Here is a 17,332-nt window from a genome sequence, read left to right as displayed (position 1 = left end):
TGATCCAGGACCTCGGAAAAAGAATGGAGGCAAAGACTGAGAAGATGCAAGAAATGTTTAACAAAGACCTAGAAGAATTAAAAACAAACAGAGATGAACAATACAATAACTGAAATGAAAACTACACTAGAAGGAATCAATAGCAGAATAACTGAGGCAGAAGAACGGATAAGTGGCCTGGAAGACAGAATGGTGGAATTCACTGCTGTGTAACAGAATAAAGAAGAAAGAATGAAAAGAAATGAAGACAGCCTAAGAGACCTCTGGGACAACATTAAACTCAACAACATTCACATTATAGGGGTCCCAGAAGGAGAAGAGAGAGAGAAAGGACCAGAGAAAATAGTTCAAGAGATTATAGTCGAAAACTTCCCTAACATGGGAAAGGAAATAGCCACCCAAGTCCAGGAAACGCAGAGAGTCCCATACAGGATAAACCCAAGGAGAAACACACCAAGACACACAGTAATCAAATTGGCAAAAATTAAAGACAAAGAGAAATTATTGAAAGCAGCAAGGGAAAAACGACAAATAACATACAAGGGAACTCCCATAAGGTTAACAGCTGATTTCTCAGCAGAAACTCTGCAAGCCAGAAGGGAGTGGCATGATACACTGAAAGTGATGAAAGGGAAGAACCTACAACCAAGATTACTCTACCTGGCAAAGACTCATTCAGATTCAATGGAGAAATCAAAAGCTTTACAGACAAGCAAAAGCTAAGAGAATTCAGCATCACCAAACCAGCTCCACAACAAATGCTAAAGGAACTTCTCTAAGTGGGAAACACAAGAGAAGAAAAGGACCTATAAAAACAAATCCCAAACAATTAAGAAAATGGTCATAGGAACATACATATTGATAATTACCTTAAACGTGAATGGATTAAATGCTCCAACCAAAAGACACAGGCTTGCTGAATGGATACAAAAACAAGACCCATATATATGCTGTCTACAAGAGAACCACTTCAGACATAGGGACACATTCACACTGAAAATGAGGGGTTGGAAAAAGATACTCGATGCAAATGGAAATCAAAAGAAAGCTGGAGTAGTAATACTCATATCAGATAAAACAGACTTTAAAATCAAGAATGTTACAAGAGACAAGGAAGGACACTACATAATGATAAAGGGATCAATACAAGAAGAAGATATAACAATTATAAATATATATGCACCCAACATAGGAGCACCTCAATATATAAGGCAACTGCTAAGAGCTATAAAAAAGGAAATCAACAGTAACACAATAATAGTGGGGGACTTTTAACACCTCACTTACACAAATGGACAGATCATCCAAAATGAAAATAAATAAGGAAAGAGAAGCTTTAAATGACACAACAGACCAGAGAGATTTAATTGATATTTATAGGACATTCCATCCAAAAACAGCAGATTACACTTTCTTCTCAAGTGCACATGGAACATTCTCCAGGACAGATCACATCTTGGGTCACAAATCAAGCTTCAGTAAATTTAAGAAAACTGAAATCATATCAAGCATGTTTTCTGACCACAACGCTATGAGATTAGATATGAATTACAGGGAAAAAAACATAAAAAACACAAACAAATGGAGGCTAAACAATATGTTACTAAATAACCAAGAGATCACTGAAGAAATCAAAGAGGAAATCAAAAAATACCTAGAGACAAGTGACAATGAAAACACGATGATCCAAAACCTATGGGATTCAGCAAAAGCAGTTCTAAGAGGGAAGTTTATAGCTATACAAGCCTACCTCAAGAAACAAGAAAAATCTCAAATAAACAATCTAAACTTACACCTAAAGGAACTAGAGAAAGAAGAACAAACAAAACCCAAAGTTACCAGAAGGAAAGAAATCATAAAGATCAGAGCAGAAATAAATGAAATAGAAACAAAGAAAACAACAGCAAAAATCAATAAAACTAAAAGCTGGTTCTTTGAGAAGATAAACAAAATTGATAAACCATTAGCCAGACTCATCAAGAAAAAGAGGGAGAAGACTCAAATCAATAAAATTAGAAATGAAACAGGAGAAGTTACAACAGACACCACAGAATTACAAAGCATCCTGAGAGACTACTACAAACAACTCTATGCCAATAAAGCGGACAACCTGGAAGAAATGGACAAATTCTTAGAAAGGTATAACCTTCCAAGACTGAACCAGGAAGAAACAGAAAATATGAACAGACCAATCACAAGCACTGAAATTGAAACTGTGATTAACAATCTTCCAACAAAAGTCCAGGACCAGATAGCTTCACAGGTGAATTCTATCAAACATTTAGAGAAGAGCTAACACCCATCCTTCTCAAACTCTTCCAAAAAACTGCAGAGGAAGGAACACACCCAAACTCATTCTATGAGGCCACCATCACCCTGATACCAAAACCAGACAAAGATACTACAAAAAAAGAAAATTACAGACCGATATCACTGATGAATATAGATGCAAAAATCCTCAACAAAATACTAGCACACAGAATCCAACAACACATTGAAAGGATCGTACACCATGTTCAAGTGGGATTTATCCCAGGGATGCAAGGATTCTTCAATATATGCAAATCGATCAATGTGATACACCATATTAACAAATTGAAGAATAAAAACCATATGATCATCTCAACAGATGGCAGAGAAAGCTTTTGACAATATTCAACACCCATTTATGATAAAAACTCTCCAGAAAGTGGGCATAGAGGGAACCTACCTCAACATAATAAAGGCCATATATGACAAACCCACAGCAAACATCATTCTCAATGGTGAAAAACTGAAAGCATTTCCTCTAAGATCAGGAACAAGACAAGGATGTCCACTCTCACCACTATTATTCAACATAGTTTTGGAAGTCCTAGCCACAGCAGTCAGAGAAGAAAAACAAATAAAAGGAATACAAATTGGAAAAGAAGAAGTAAAACTGTCACTGTCTGCAAATGACATGATACTATACATAGAGAATCCTAAAGATGCTATCAGAAAACTACTAGAGCTAATCAATGAATTTGGTAAAGTTGCAGGATACAAAATTAATGCACAGAAATCTCTTGCATTCCTATACACTAATGATGAAAAATCTGAAAGAGAAATTAAGGAAACAATCCCATTCACCACTGCCACAAAAAGAATAAAATACCTAGGAATAAATCTACCTAGGGAGACAAAAGACCTGTATGCAGAAAACTATAAGACACTGATGAAAGAAATTAAAGATGATACCAACAGATGGAGAGATATACCATGTCCTTGGATTGGAAAAATCAATACTGTGAAAATGACCATAGTACCCAAAGCAATCTACAGATTAAATGCAATCCCTATCAAATTACCAATGGCATTTTTTACAGAACTAGAACAAAAAACCTTAAAATTTGTATGGACACACGAAAGACCCCGAAGAGCCAAAACAATCTTGAGGGATAAAAACGGAGCTGGAGGAATCAGACTCCCTGACTTCAGACTATATTATAAAGCTACAGTAATCAAGACAATATGGTACTGGCACAAAAACAGAAACACAGATCAATGGAACAAGATAGAACGCCCACAGATAAACCCACACACCTATGGTCAACTAATCTATGACAAAGGAGGCAAGGATATACAATGGAGAAAAGCCAGTCTCTTCAATAAGTGGTGCTGGGAAAACTGGACAGCTACATGTAAAAGAATGAAATTAAAACACTCCCTAACACCAGACACAAAAATAAACTCAAAATGGACTCGAGACCTAACTGTAAGACCGGACACTATAAAACTCTTAGAGGAAAACACAGGAAGAACACTCTTTGACATAAATCACAGCAAGATCTTTTTTGATTCACCTCCTAGAGTAATGGAAATAAAAACAAAAATAAACAAATGGGACCTAATGGAACTTCAAAGCTTTTACACAGCAAAGGAAACCATACACAAGACAAAAAGACAACCCTCAGAATGGGAGAAAGTATTTGCAAATGAATCAACGGACAAAGGATTAATCTCCAAAATATATAAACAAACAACTCATGCAGCTCAATATTAAAAAAACAAAGAACCCAATCCAAAAATGGGCAGAAGACCTAAATAGACATTTCTCCAAAGAAGACATACAGATGGCCAAGAAGCACATGAAAAGCTGCTCAACATCACTAATTATTAGAGAAATGCAAATCAAAACTACAATGAAGTATCACTTCACACCAGTTAGAATGGGCAGCATCAGAAAATCTACAAACAACAAATGCTGGAGAGGGTGTGGAGAAAAGGGAACCCTCCTGCACTGTTGGTGGGAATGTAAATTGATACAGCCACTATGGAGAACAGTATGGAGGTTACTTAGAAAACTAAAAATAGAATTACCATATGATCCAGCAATCACACTACTGGGCATGTACCCAGAGAAAACCATAATTCAAAAAGACACATGCACCCCAATGTTCATTGCAGCACTATTTACAATAGCCAGGTCATGGAAGCAACCTAAATGTCCATCGACAGACGAATGGATAAAGAAGATGTGGTACATATACACAATGGAATATTACTCAGCCATAAAAAGGAACGAAATTAGGTCATTTGTAGAGATGTGGGTGGATCTGGAGACTGTCATACAGAGTGACATAAGTCAGAAAGAGAAAAACAAATATCGTATATTAACGCATATATGTGGAACCTAGAAAAATGGTACAGATGAACCAGTTTGCAGGGCAGAAAATGAGACACAGATGTAGAGAACAAACGTATGGACACCAAGGGGGGAAAGCAGTGGGTGGTGGTGGTGGTGTGCTGAATTGGGCGATTGGGATTGACATGTATACACTGATGTGTATAAAATTGATGGCTAATAAGAACCTGCTGTGTACAAAAATAAATAAAATTAAATTAAAAAAAATTTTTTTTAAGAAAAAAAAAAAGAACATCAGTGGTTGTTGGGGATTGGAGGAGGTATTAATACGGCACTTTTTTGGAGTGAAGGAGCTAGTCTATATTTTGATTGTGGTGGTAGTTACACCACTGTATATGGCCCAAATGTGCAGAACTTACACTAAAAATGGTGAATTTTACTTTATGTAAATGATCCTAAATGGAAAAAGTATACGTTACTTTTAGTTTTTACTTCAAGCGCAACAATGTAAAAAATACTCTAGTCCCTTTTGAGAAAGATAATACTGAACACACCATGAGCTAATGGTGAACGATGTTGTCTTAGCTTAACAACTTGGCTTCTCTGGAGGATGAATGTCAGTGAACCGAAGGCAGGAAGCAGACTGGATGCTCTTGGTTAACTGATCTACCTTTGCTCGTGGTCACACTCAGTTTCTAAGCCCTACCAATTCCTCCTTAAATGTGTATTTCAAATCTACTCCTTCTCATCTACTCTTCAGATCTTCTATCACGCCCAAGATTAAAAATCTTCACCAATTCCCAAGCACCCACAAAAGTCCAAATTCATTAACACAGCATACGAGGCCCTTTATTATCTGAACCAAGCTACCCTTCCAGATTTATCTTCCACCACAGGCAACGATATTACTCACTGTTACCTTTCAGGAAGCAATTTGGCCATTTATAACAAGAGCCTTAAAACAATCTGAACTCTGTGACCCTTTAACCTAGTATTCCTACTTCAGTGAATTTATTCTGGGGAAATAATCTGCAAAATACTAAAAATGAGACAGTCCAAATAAAAACAGGAGAATTACTGAGAAAATCATAATACATCCGCAGGATAGCTTGTGATACAGCTGTTAAAATTATGTTTACATTAAGCTTTTAATGACATGGGGGAAATATTTATGATTTGGTTTAAGTGAAAAAATAAGCTGGATATAAAGCTTTATGTACAGTAAAATATACATAGAGGGAAAAGAAATTTCATCTCTAACAGTGGGAATATAAGTGACTTTTATCTACTCCCTAGTTTCCTCTATTTTCCAAGTTTTCTATGATGAGCAAATTTTAAAAATCAGAAATATATACACACAAACACAAAACTTTTGACTCAGTTATGGCATACCTAGGACTCTATTTTGAACAAACAATGCCAATGAAGGCAAAGATTTATGCTCAAGGATGACTGAGCACTACTTACAATACGGATTTAAATCTAACAGGAAGATGATTTAACACCATCACTGTATATGCATAATACCATTACAGTTTAAATAGTTTTTACAGATATATTTAACATACCATAAAATTGACCCATTTAAAGTGTAAATTCAGTGGGCTTTAGTATATTCACATTTGTGCATCCATCACAGTCTAGTTTTAGAACATCCTGAACACCTCAAAAAGAAACCCAGTACTCATGAACAATCACTCCTCCCTCTTTCCCATTCTTACCCACCCCAAACCTAGCCAACCACAAATTTACTTCCTGTCTCTATGTATCTGCCAATCCTGGATATTCTATATAAATGGAATCATACAACATGCAGTCTTTTTCTGACTGGCTTCCTTCACTTTACATGTATTAAGGTCCATCCATGTCACAGCGTGTATCAGTACATCATTTATTTTACTGACAAATAATACTCCATTGTACAGATATACTACATTTTATCTATCCAATCATCAGTCGATGGACATCTGGGTTGTTTCCACTTTGAGGCTATTATGAATAACACTATGAGCATTCATGTACAAGTTTTTATGTGGACATGTGTTTTCATTTCACTTGGATATATAACTAGGAGTGAAACTGCTGGGTCATATGGTAACGCCTAAGTTTAACTTCTTAAGGAAATGTCAAACCATTTTCCAAAATGGCTGCACCATTTTACATGCCCACCAGCAACATATGTGGGAGGGTTCCAACTTCCCCATGCCCTTGCCAACATTTGTTAGTTTTTTTACAGCCATCCTAGTGGGTATGAAATAGGATCTCACTATGTTTTGATCTGCATTTCCTAGTAGCTAATGATTTTGAGCATATTTTCATGAGCTTATTGACCATCTGTGTATCTTTCTTTAGAAAAATATCTATTCAAAGCCTTTGCCCATATAATTCAGTTGTCTTTTTATTGTTGAGTTGTAAGAGTCCTTCATATATTCTGCAAGTTCCTTGTCAGACATATGATTTGCAAATATTTTCTCCCATTCTCTGGGTTGTCTTTTCCACTTTCTCAATGCTGTTCTTTGATGCAAAAAAGTTTTCAATTCTAATAAAGTCCACTTTACCTATTTTTCTCTTGGCACCTGTGCTTTTGGTGTCACTGCCTAAAAATACCAAGAAAATTGTCAAAAAAACACTGCCGAATCCAAGTTCACAAAGATTTATGCCTATGTTTTCTTCTAGGAGTTTTATAGCTTTAGCTCTTATATTTAGGTCTATGACCCATTTTGAGTTAAATTTTGTATATAGTGTGAAGCAGGGATCCAAATTCATTCATGCGGACATCAGCTGTCCCAGCATCATTTGTTGAAGATGCTATTCGTTTGCCCATTAAATTAGTTTGACACCCTTGTCACACTGAGATGTGAGAAATAAAGGCCATAAAACTGTTACAGATGAACTCAACTGTTTGAGAAAAATCTACATTGATATTCTCCAGATATTCACTATCTCCCTTATTTCCATTATAGTACTTATTACAATCTCCAATTATCTTATTTACTGATTTCTTACCTGTCTCCCCGATGAGAATGTATATTCCATAGGAAAAGGGACTTTGTCTTGTATACTGTTGAATCTCTAGAACCTACAACAGTACTTGATTCCCAGAAGGTACCTAACACTTATTTATTGAAAGAATGAGCATATGTTTAAAATGGCCTGAAAGAAAGTGCACCAAACGCACTTTGGATAGGACTGTCATTACAACTCAATTTTCCTTAATGTTCTATAATGAACATACATTATTATTACAATCAGATGTGAAGATATTTTAAAGATCTGTAATACTTCTGGATCAATTTGTTGTTCCTCAAAGTTCCAAGAACCTCAATTTTTGCCAGACTATTTTAGCTTCTTTTATATAGGACCCCAGCACAATGACAGCACCAACTACCTAGTGGCTCAGGTCTAAATCTTCGGAATTATCCTTGATGTCTTTCTTTCCCCTATGCCACACACCCAAATGATCAGTAAGTCCTGTCAGCTCTTCCCCCAAATATACAATATCCAATCACTTCTCACTATCCCAGTACTAACAATCCTAATCCAAGCTACCACTGACTGATTGAATAATAGCAACACTCAATCAGTTTTGTCCCCATTTGTACATCTAAATCCTATCTCACTCCACAACTTAACACCCTAACACCTCCCTACCACCAGACACCCGACAGCTTCCTGGTGCAATCACCTTGGCTCATCCAGCTCTAGCTCCTGCCTACAGTCCATTTCCTAATTTTCTCCCTGCTTTTCACTGAATTCCAACTACACAAACCTTTTTTGTCCCCGGCATGTCAAGCTCATTCTCTACTCAAGGCCTTTCTACTTAGAGTTCCTTCTCCCTGAAATGCTCTTAACATGGCTAGCTAGCTCCTTCTTGCCATGCAAGTCTTAAGCTCAAATGTCACCCCGAGAGGACTTCCCTAAGAACCTACCCCAAGGTAGCCAACTTTTCTAGTACTCCCTATTGATCACCCTATTTTTTTCACACCAGTTGCCATTACCTGACATGATCTTGTAATTTTTTGGTTGTCCCTCCCAGCCGCCCACCCCCATTAGAATATAACTTCTACAAGGAATGGACTTTGTTTTTCTGTACTGTATGCCAAGTACCTGGGTCAGTTCCTGGTATATAATAACTTCTCAAATATTTATTGAATAGATGATTGCTATTCTAAACCTTGAGGGCAATGAACAACTGTGTTTCATTCTCCATTAATTACTTCAAGAAAAATATAACTATGAGTGGAAGACAAGATATTTTTACATAAAGGATCAAAATCACCTGAAAAGTCAAATTAAAAACTTGATCATAAAAAAAGATCATATATAATGACTCCAAGTAAAATAAAATTAGTTTAAAGAAATAATAAGCAATTAGAAACATGTTTTTATGCACTCCTTCACCGTTTTCATTTTATCTACAGTTACTGAAGTATACACTGGTATACTCAGAATATAAAGAAAAGAGACTGTTAAACTTGGATCTAAGGTGGTTTAATATTATTATTTTAGCCAGTGCTGATAAGCACTTTACCATGTGCCAGGCATTGCTTTACTTACATGCATCGACAAAATGTTGTGATGGTTAAGTACTATTATCATTCCCACTTGGAGGAATGATGAAATTGAGGCACAGAACAGTCAGTAATGTGTCTAAGGTTATACAGTCATTAAGTGGCAGAGCCAAGATTCAAAAAACCTAGGCAGCCAGACTCTGGGCTCAAGCTCTTAACCACTTCTCAGTATAGTTTAACAGTAATGATAACAATACCTACCTCACTGGGTTGCTATAAGGATTGAGTGAGATAAGTTAACACAATGCCTGACACACAGTAAATACTTATAAGTTATCTAAGATAGCATTACTTCTTGTTCTTTCATTTGTTACACTTTCAAGTGCTTTTCTATGGTTCAGGATGCCTCAATGAGCATCAAATACCATTCAGTTTCATTTTTAAGAAAGAAAGGGAATTGGCATTACTGAGCAGTTTTTGCATGTCAGAATTAGTTGAAAGGTGCTACTCTAATAATACTTGCCTTATCTATCTCAAAGGATTTTCACTGTTAAGACTTGAACTAAATTATAACACAATATACAAAGGGGAGGTACTATTCAATTAGTTCAGTACTTAAAACTCAATTCCCACTGTATTAAAAAAAAAAGGTACGTAGGAATAGAAAGTATAAAAATTAAAGTAATCCATCTCCATGGGACCCGGCCCCATCATAATGAAGGATGCCCTCTCATTCACTCATTCGTGTTCATTCGGTAACATCTGTTGTGGGCCTACTAGGAGACGTATTGTGCTGTTGAAATATACAAATCCTAGCCAATGGAGCTCAACAGTCTAGTCCCACAAAACATCTTAATAAGTTCCATAAAAGGGATTCACAGGCTATCTCATCACTGTTTGTCATATGCAGACATGCCAAGAATTAACAAAAGTGTTGGTACCCACACTAACTTCCCCTTACAAATTAAACAGGCCAATCCACAAAGTCTGAGGCTGGTCCATTAAGGTGGCCACTAACCACATGTGGTTTAGAGAGTCCATTAAGCATGGCCAGTGCTGCCGAGGAACTGCATTTTTAATTTTATTTCACTTTAATTAACTTAAATTTTAAAATTGATTATCAATTCCATTACTGGAAAACTAAGTATGCTTGGAGCAACTTAAGTATATGACTCTGCTTTTTCAACTATAAATTTTATGTCTAAATATATACCAAATATTTCCAATGAAAATTGAGCATCTGAATTGAGCTGTGCTGAGTATAAAATATACAGTGGATTTCAAACAATTTGTATGAGAAAAGAATGTAAAATGTCTCATTTTTTAATTGATTAAATGTTGATACAATATTTCAGATATATTGGGTTAAACAAATTTCATCTTTTCTTTTTACCTTTTTAATGGGGCTACTAGAAAATTTTAAAATACATATGTAACTCACATTTTATTTCTATTCGACAACATTGGTCTAAAGATGACTTACAACGTTCTTAAAACAAGGCCTCAATGATTTGAGAATTCCTCAGAGCTTCAGAGCTTCCATGACTGACTTAAAAGATAGCTCCAGGGGCTTCCCTGGTGGCGCAGTGGTTGAGAGTCCGCCTGCCGATGCAGGGGACACGGGTTCGCGCCCCGGTTTGGGAAGATCCCACATGCCGCGGAGTGGCTGGGTCCGTGCGCCATGGCTGCTGAGCCTGTGCGTCCGGAGCCTGTGCTCCGCAACGGGAGAGGCCACAACAGTGAGAGGCCCATGTAACGCAAAAAAAAAAAAAAAAAAAAAAAAAAAAAAAAAAGATAGCTCCAGAGCAAGCTGGAGAAGTTTTACCTATATCTGCCCATGCTTTAGTTTTAGCTCTATTACTTAAAAAAAAAAAAAAAAAACTACCGCCAACAAAAATGTGCTTTGTGAAAGAATTTCAAAATTTACAAGTTGGCAATCTTCTGAAAACAAGCCAAGATAGGAATATGGGTAGAAAATTCATCCTTCTTTTCTGTGATAAGGCAAAGAGGAGGAACAACCTATAAAGTAACGCAAAAATGTTGAAAGTAGTAAACAGTCTTCCTCTAATGTGATCCAAAAGCACAAACACAGAGATAAATCAGTTTTAAATGTAGGTTTCCTGCTACAGTACGCACTGACGTTTCTACCTTTCAAGTGCTCGTCCTAAGCCTTGTGGCAACAGAGTAAGAGTTCTTTGACGGTCCCTTGTCATGTCAAAAAAATAAAACCATATACACTACCAAACGTAAGGTAGATAGCTAGTGGGAAGCAGCCGCATAGCACAGGGAGATCAGCTCGGTGCTTTGTGACCGCCTGGAGGGGTGGGATAGGGAGGGTGGGAGGGAGACGCAAAAGGGAGGGGATATGGGAACATATGTATATGTATAACTGATTAAATTTGTTATAAAGCAAAAAATAAAAAAGAAAAAAGAAAGAAAAGCAAAAAATAAAAAATAAAAAAAAATAAAACCAAAATCCCCACCATTTCACACTACAGATTAAAATACGAATTTTAAGAATTCTGACTGCATTTTTCCTGAAATGAGCTACTTTTAAAAGACCTACCAAAAATTGATTCTTTAACACAGCAAACAAATCATGAAATAGGGTAAACAGCACATAAGCATTACAATGTCAGCTACTAGAAGACAATCTTACAAGAGTTAAGCATCACTCAAGACTACGTACTCAGCTCTCTGGGGGCCCTTGTACAGAAGATTCTTTGTACATGAATTCCAAGATTCCATGAATTAAGTAACAAGTTTGTCAAAGCATTACTGAGATGAACCAATCTGATGTTTATTTTTCTATGCTTCTCCCGATGTAAAATTTCAAGCAAAATGAACAGGAGACAGCTTTCAGAAGCAGGACAACTCCAAGTGAAAACTCATTTCTAACACCAAGGCAAGCAGGCAGAGACAGAAGAAAAACTGATTAAAGTATTTCTGAGTGTTACATACAAATCTCTGGGTATGTCTTTCATGGAAAACATAGACAGGAATATTAGGCTATGTGGAAAGGTAGCTCAAGATGCTTAAATAACCAGCATCATGTTTATGGTTTATTATTTTCTGTGGTTTAGGTATGCAAAGAGCAAAGAATACAACAGAGACCAGGCCTAATTAATCGGACTAGAGCATTACTCTGTAGATTAAAAAAAAGTACATGTTAAAACAACAGTTTTTAAAGAGTTTCAATTTTTTTTTCAAATTTCAAATGTGGTGTTCGGCTCAAAGTATCTTAATTATTACTGAAAGAAAATATAAGTTACATTAACATAAATAAAAACACAAATGTTTAGAATCTTCCTGTATACAATAAACACCATTTTGATTTAAAACAATTCTGTTTATGAAAAACGATTATGGTTATTTGTTTTTTTTTTTTAATAGCCTTTATTTTTTAGAGACATTGTAGGTTCACAGCAAAATTGAGCAGAAAGTACAGTTTTCCCGTATATCCCATGTGTGTTTGTTTTTACCATTTTGGCTAGAGGTACCGCCTAGGAAAAAGAAAGAAAAGGATAAGTACAGAACAGAGGATGTTAACCTCCACGGCCTGTGGCAAAGATGGAACTCTATTCTGGATCACTGTGCATTCTACCACGACCAGGGCCTCACAAGGGCAGGTGGCTAGAATTAAGAGTACTGAACTTCTGTTACTTAGCAGCTTGAGAGGCAGGCAAAGAAAAGCAGGTGCCGGAGGCAAGGTATATTAGTCTTCATTATGCAGGTCTGGCTTTGACAAGCACATTCTCGCTGATTTTCTTTTAAGGTTAGATTTACTTTATGGCTCCACAAATGAGTCTACATGAAGACGTGAGGAATATTTACACAATGTCAGGTTCACTGAAAGCGCATGCATGTAAAAACATAAGCTGCAACAAGAATGAAAAGATACTCAATTACTACTAATCAGAGAAATGCAAATTAAAAGAATGAGAAACCATTTCACACCTATCAGATTGGTTTTCAAAGTCTCATAATGCCAAGTAGAGAAAATAGAGAAACAGGCTTGTGAAAGTAGCTGATGGGAGGCAAACCAGAACTAAACCTCACCAAGTTCTTTTTTTGAAAGTTGCAAAAGGATACACGAAGCATGATAACATTTATATAAAATCTTAAAATACATCAAGGCAACATATATTATTACAGATGCATACATGTACAACTGAAAGTATGGAAACATCAACGAAATGTGTTCGTTTCAGGTGACTATGTTGAACTTTACCTGAGCCCTGAGCTCCTGAAAAGCAGTGAAGATTAAGAAATTCACTCCCATCATTTTGTGTTCAGGGCAACAAAAGGATCCTGCCCTTGCTTACTTCCAGATTAAGACCTGTCCCCAGGCTTCCTCAAGACTCCTCAGTTTACCAGCCCCAGGTCTCTGTCCTTTTTTTTTTGTTTTTTGTTTTGTTTTTTTTTTGCGGTACGTGGGCCTCTCACTGTTGTGGCCTCCCCCGTTGCGGAGCACAGGCTCCGGACGCGCAGGCTCAGCGGCCTTGGCTCACGGGCCCAGCAGCTCCGTGGCATGTGGGATCTTCCCGGACCGGGACACGAACCCGTGTCCCCTGCATCGGCAGGCGGACTCTCAACCACTGCGCCAACAGGGAAGCCCTTTTTTTTTGTTTTTGAGATGTTCCTCATTTTAATTAATGTTCTCTCAAATGCAATAACCTGCAAAAATCATCTCCTTAATTGGCCAGTACATTACGTCTTTGACACAGGAGTGGTTACCTCTGGGGAGAGAAGGGAACGGGATGAGGAAAAAGATGCGTATTTACCTGTAATGGTAACATAAAAACCTGAAATATGGCAAAAAGTTAACCTTTTTTTGTACAAAGGAACTTATTATTCTGTGTACCTTCCTGCTTAAAATGTTTCAAAATTAATTTTTAAATTATTTTAAAACCTGATGTGGAGTCAGAAAAGGCCACAAGTCAATTAAACCTTTACAGACTGTTTTCTAATATGTTAAATGGGCACAGGAACACATGCCCAACCTCTTCCACTAGATTGCTGTAAGTAAAAGTGTTTTTGCTAATCATCAAGTGGAAGAATACACGTGTAATTCAGTCTGAGCCAACAGCTCAGTTTGTTAGAGCCGAGTTCTGATTAGGGTAAGGTTAAGGGTTAGATTATCATGCAGACCTTTACTGTTTCAGGGACAAGACTACACTCTGACTTCCCAGAGAGCCACTGGTAACAAGAGGAGCTAGGCCAGTCTCCTGTGATGTCTCAATCCATACCCAACAGGAAGAACTACTCAGCAGATAACCCTAGGAATTTGATGGTAGGCTGGTAAATAATCTTTGTATGAGGAAGCTGGCGTACCCAGTACACACACACACCAAAGTTTTGTTTGGATTGTGTAGATGTGGTTCCTGTGGAGGGTAGGCTTTTTTCCTTTTTTTTTGGCACTGTAAAGTGAGACTCTAAAAACATGAAATCTCATCTTAAAGTGCTCAGGGTGATCTTTTGAGTTGGTTTCAAATTGCTTTATTCCCAAGTGCTTCGAGAAGACTTGGTGAGTACCAGGAAGTGATTTTGTTAATGTAGAACAAATCCATCAACAGTTAAAATTTAATCTGAAAAAAAAAAAAAAAAGCTTAGAAACTTGGAACCAAGTATCCAACCAACAGATCTAAACAGTTTCAAATACAGAGGTAAAGTGCTAAAATCAGGGAATAAACGTACATCTTCATAATATTCTCTAATAGCTGGAATGAAGGGAGAAGCTATGTGCTCATAAGGCTAAATACAAGAGTAAGCTCTAAAAATGGTCATCTGCACAAATGAACTGATCAACGAAACAGGCTCACAGACAAAGAGAACAGACTTGTGGTTGCCAAGGGGGAGGGGGTAGGGGAGGGATAGACTGAAGTTGGGGTTAGCAGATGTAAGCTTTTATATATAGATCCTACTGTATAGCACAGAAAACTATATTCAACATCCTATGATAAACCATACTGGAAAACAATATTTAAAAAAGAATGTATATATATGTATGACTGAAGCACTCTGCTGGACAGCAGAAATGAACACATTGTAAGTCAACTGTGTCAATTAAAAAAATAAAATAAAAATGGTCACCTGTATTCTAAACTCTCTTTCTTTGCAGGCATCCTAACAAGAGTAGTTCATAAGTTCTTCCGACCTCCCTAAGTTTGAAACGTACTCGGAATCACCCATCTTGATTAATTTTTATTTCTCCTCCTCCTTCCGAACTATAAATATTTAAAACAGACTCTTCATTTTATTTGAATGTATAGAAATAAGAAAGTTAAGCTTTAAAGTTTAAGCATTTAGCTAAAGTAAAAAGGTTTGGTCGTATTTTCAAACAGAAAATAAAGTTAAGTCAAATCAGAAGGCACTAAAGCCGGCTCCAGCCTGATTCAAAGCACTTGCGTCTGCGTGGATGGGATTAAATTTATGAAAACTCAAAGCCCTTAGATTAAGTCTTTTAGCATAAAGTAGTATATAATGCAGTACAATCTTAAAGAAGTTAGAAAGTTGTAAGATGCCGATCTTCTTTGTAGCTTACAAAATCAAACCAAAGAAGAACCAAAAACTGAACATCAAATTCGTACTACATATCCTCAGTCATCCAGAAACTACTGTCTAAGCTCTAATTTTCTTCCACCACTGAGCCAGTCTGCATAGCCCTGAAAGGTGCAATACCTTAAGAAAACCCAAATTGTCATTCAGTGAAAACATTGTGTAGGAAGATAAACTGGTACCAACTGTTTCCAGGCAGACAGATGCAATAACAGTGTAATATTTCCAGCAAAGTCTGGTAAGCCTTTGCCTGCAAATCATTGACCAAAAATGGTAACAGTATGCGCAGACTACAGAAAATGACAAAATGTTCTACTTGATCGTCCACTTAAGAGCACGGCTCTACAGCAAACGAGAGTGACAGTTTAGAGGGGAAAATACGTGAATTAAGAAGTCCAACACCTAGAATATGAGGAACATCTGTTTACTTTTTAGCGACTCGGATAGCTTAATGGACTTTAAAAAGCTTTTTCATTTGCTTTAATTAGCATCCCAGCATCATGCCCACCCCCTGCACGCTATGCTGGCAGAGCCAACCTGTTTGCAGGTAAAAGAAAATCTGTGACCGTACATGGAGGCCGGACAGGCCACCGCCCGGCTGGACGCGCAGGACGAGGAGCTGCGGGACGCGGACCACCAGGGGCGGCAGCAAAGGACCGCAGGCCCGGTTCGGAATCGCAGGGGTCACGCTCGGTGGCCATCCCGCCCCCCAGGTGGCTCAATAAAGGCCTCGTTCCCTCCTCGAGACGCACAGACCTCAGGGGCCGAAACCGCCCGAGTCGCCGACCGGCTGCGCCCGGCCTCGGCGAAACGTGCGCCAAAGAGGCCCCCACCCGGGAGCACGAGCGGACCCCGGGCGGCGTCGCCGGGGCGGGGGGTCAACCCCGGCTGGGCTACCGAAGCCAGGCGGAGGCCTCGCGCCGGCGGCGACGGCGAGAATGCAGCGGCCCGGGAGCCGCCCCGGCGCGGGGCCCAGCGGGTCCGCGGCGGCCGAAGCCCGGGTCCTCCCACGCCGCCGCCGCCCCGACCCCGTGGCGCCCCGGGTCCCCAGCTCACCATCTTCGCCGCGGCGGCCGCAGAGCGCGGAGAGGGAGCCGGCGAGCACCAAGTCTGCGGAGCGACCTCCTCACAGCAGCCCCGCTAGCCTCCCAGGGACTGGCGGGCGCCTCGGGCCCAGACGCGGCGGCGCACGTCACGCGCTGCCCACCGTTGCTACGCAACCGGCCGGCCTGGCAACGCCCCGCCCCGGCGGTCCCCCAACCCCGACTCCGCGGAGGCGGGGTCTTCCTCGCCTTCCGGAGAAGGGGCACCGGGTACCCCTCACCAGCTCTGGCCTGTGGGGTGGGGGCGAGGTCCTCCCCCAACAGCTCCGGACGAGGGGGCGGAGCTTCAGCTGGCACCTGCGGGCGAGGGGCGGTGGCCCCTTCACCTGGGCGGGGCCACGTGGCGCCCCGCCCACTGCGCCGCCGTTGCCCTTACATGGAAGTAGCCACCTGGCCAGGTGTGCGCCGCCGCGAGGGGCGGGGCCTGGGAGGGGGAGGGGTGAGAGGGGCGGGGCCCGCAGCTGTGGAGACGGGAGAGAGGAGGGAGGGAGGAGGGAGGACGAGAGGGAGGGAGGGAGGGACGAAGGAAGGACCAGCGGGAGCCTGGGCGCGGT

The 17,332-nt window shown here is 39.4% G+C and overlaps 1 protein-coding gene across 1 annotated transcript in view; it reads right to left on the bottom strand.

The window, feature by feature from the left end:
- Positions 1 to 17,014, bottom strand: part of DSTN (destrin, actin depolymerizing factor) — a 37,841-nt gene extending 20,827 nt beyond the window's left edge. Inside the window, exon 1 of the mRNA XM_081257136.1 lies at positions 16,732 to 17,014. Within this exon, the coding sequence (XP_081113262.1) occupies positions 16,732 to 16,734 (3 nt within the window). The 5' untranslated portion in view covers positions 16,735 to 17,014. The remainder of the gene's footprint in view (positions 1 to 16,731) is intronic.
- Positions 17,015 to 17,332: the final 318 nt, after the last annotated feature.

Source organism: Mesoplodon bidens, assembly GCF_964165515.1.
Source record: "Mesoplodon bidens genome assembly, chromosome: 15".
Classification (NCBI taxonomy): domain Eukaryota; kingdom Metazoa; phylum Chordata; class Mammalia; order Artiodactyla; family Ziphiidae; genus Mesoplodon; species Mesoplodon bidens.
The sequence above is the reverse complement of the archived record's forward strand: the minus strand, read 5'-3'. Positions and strand labels throughout refer to the sequence as shown.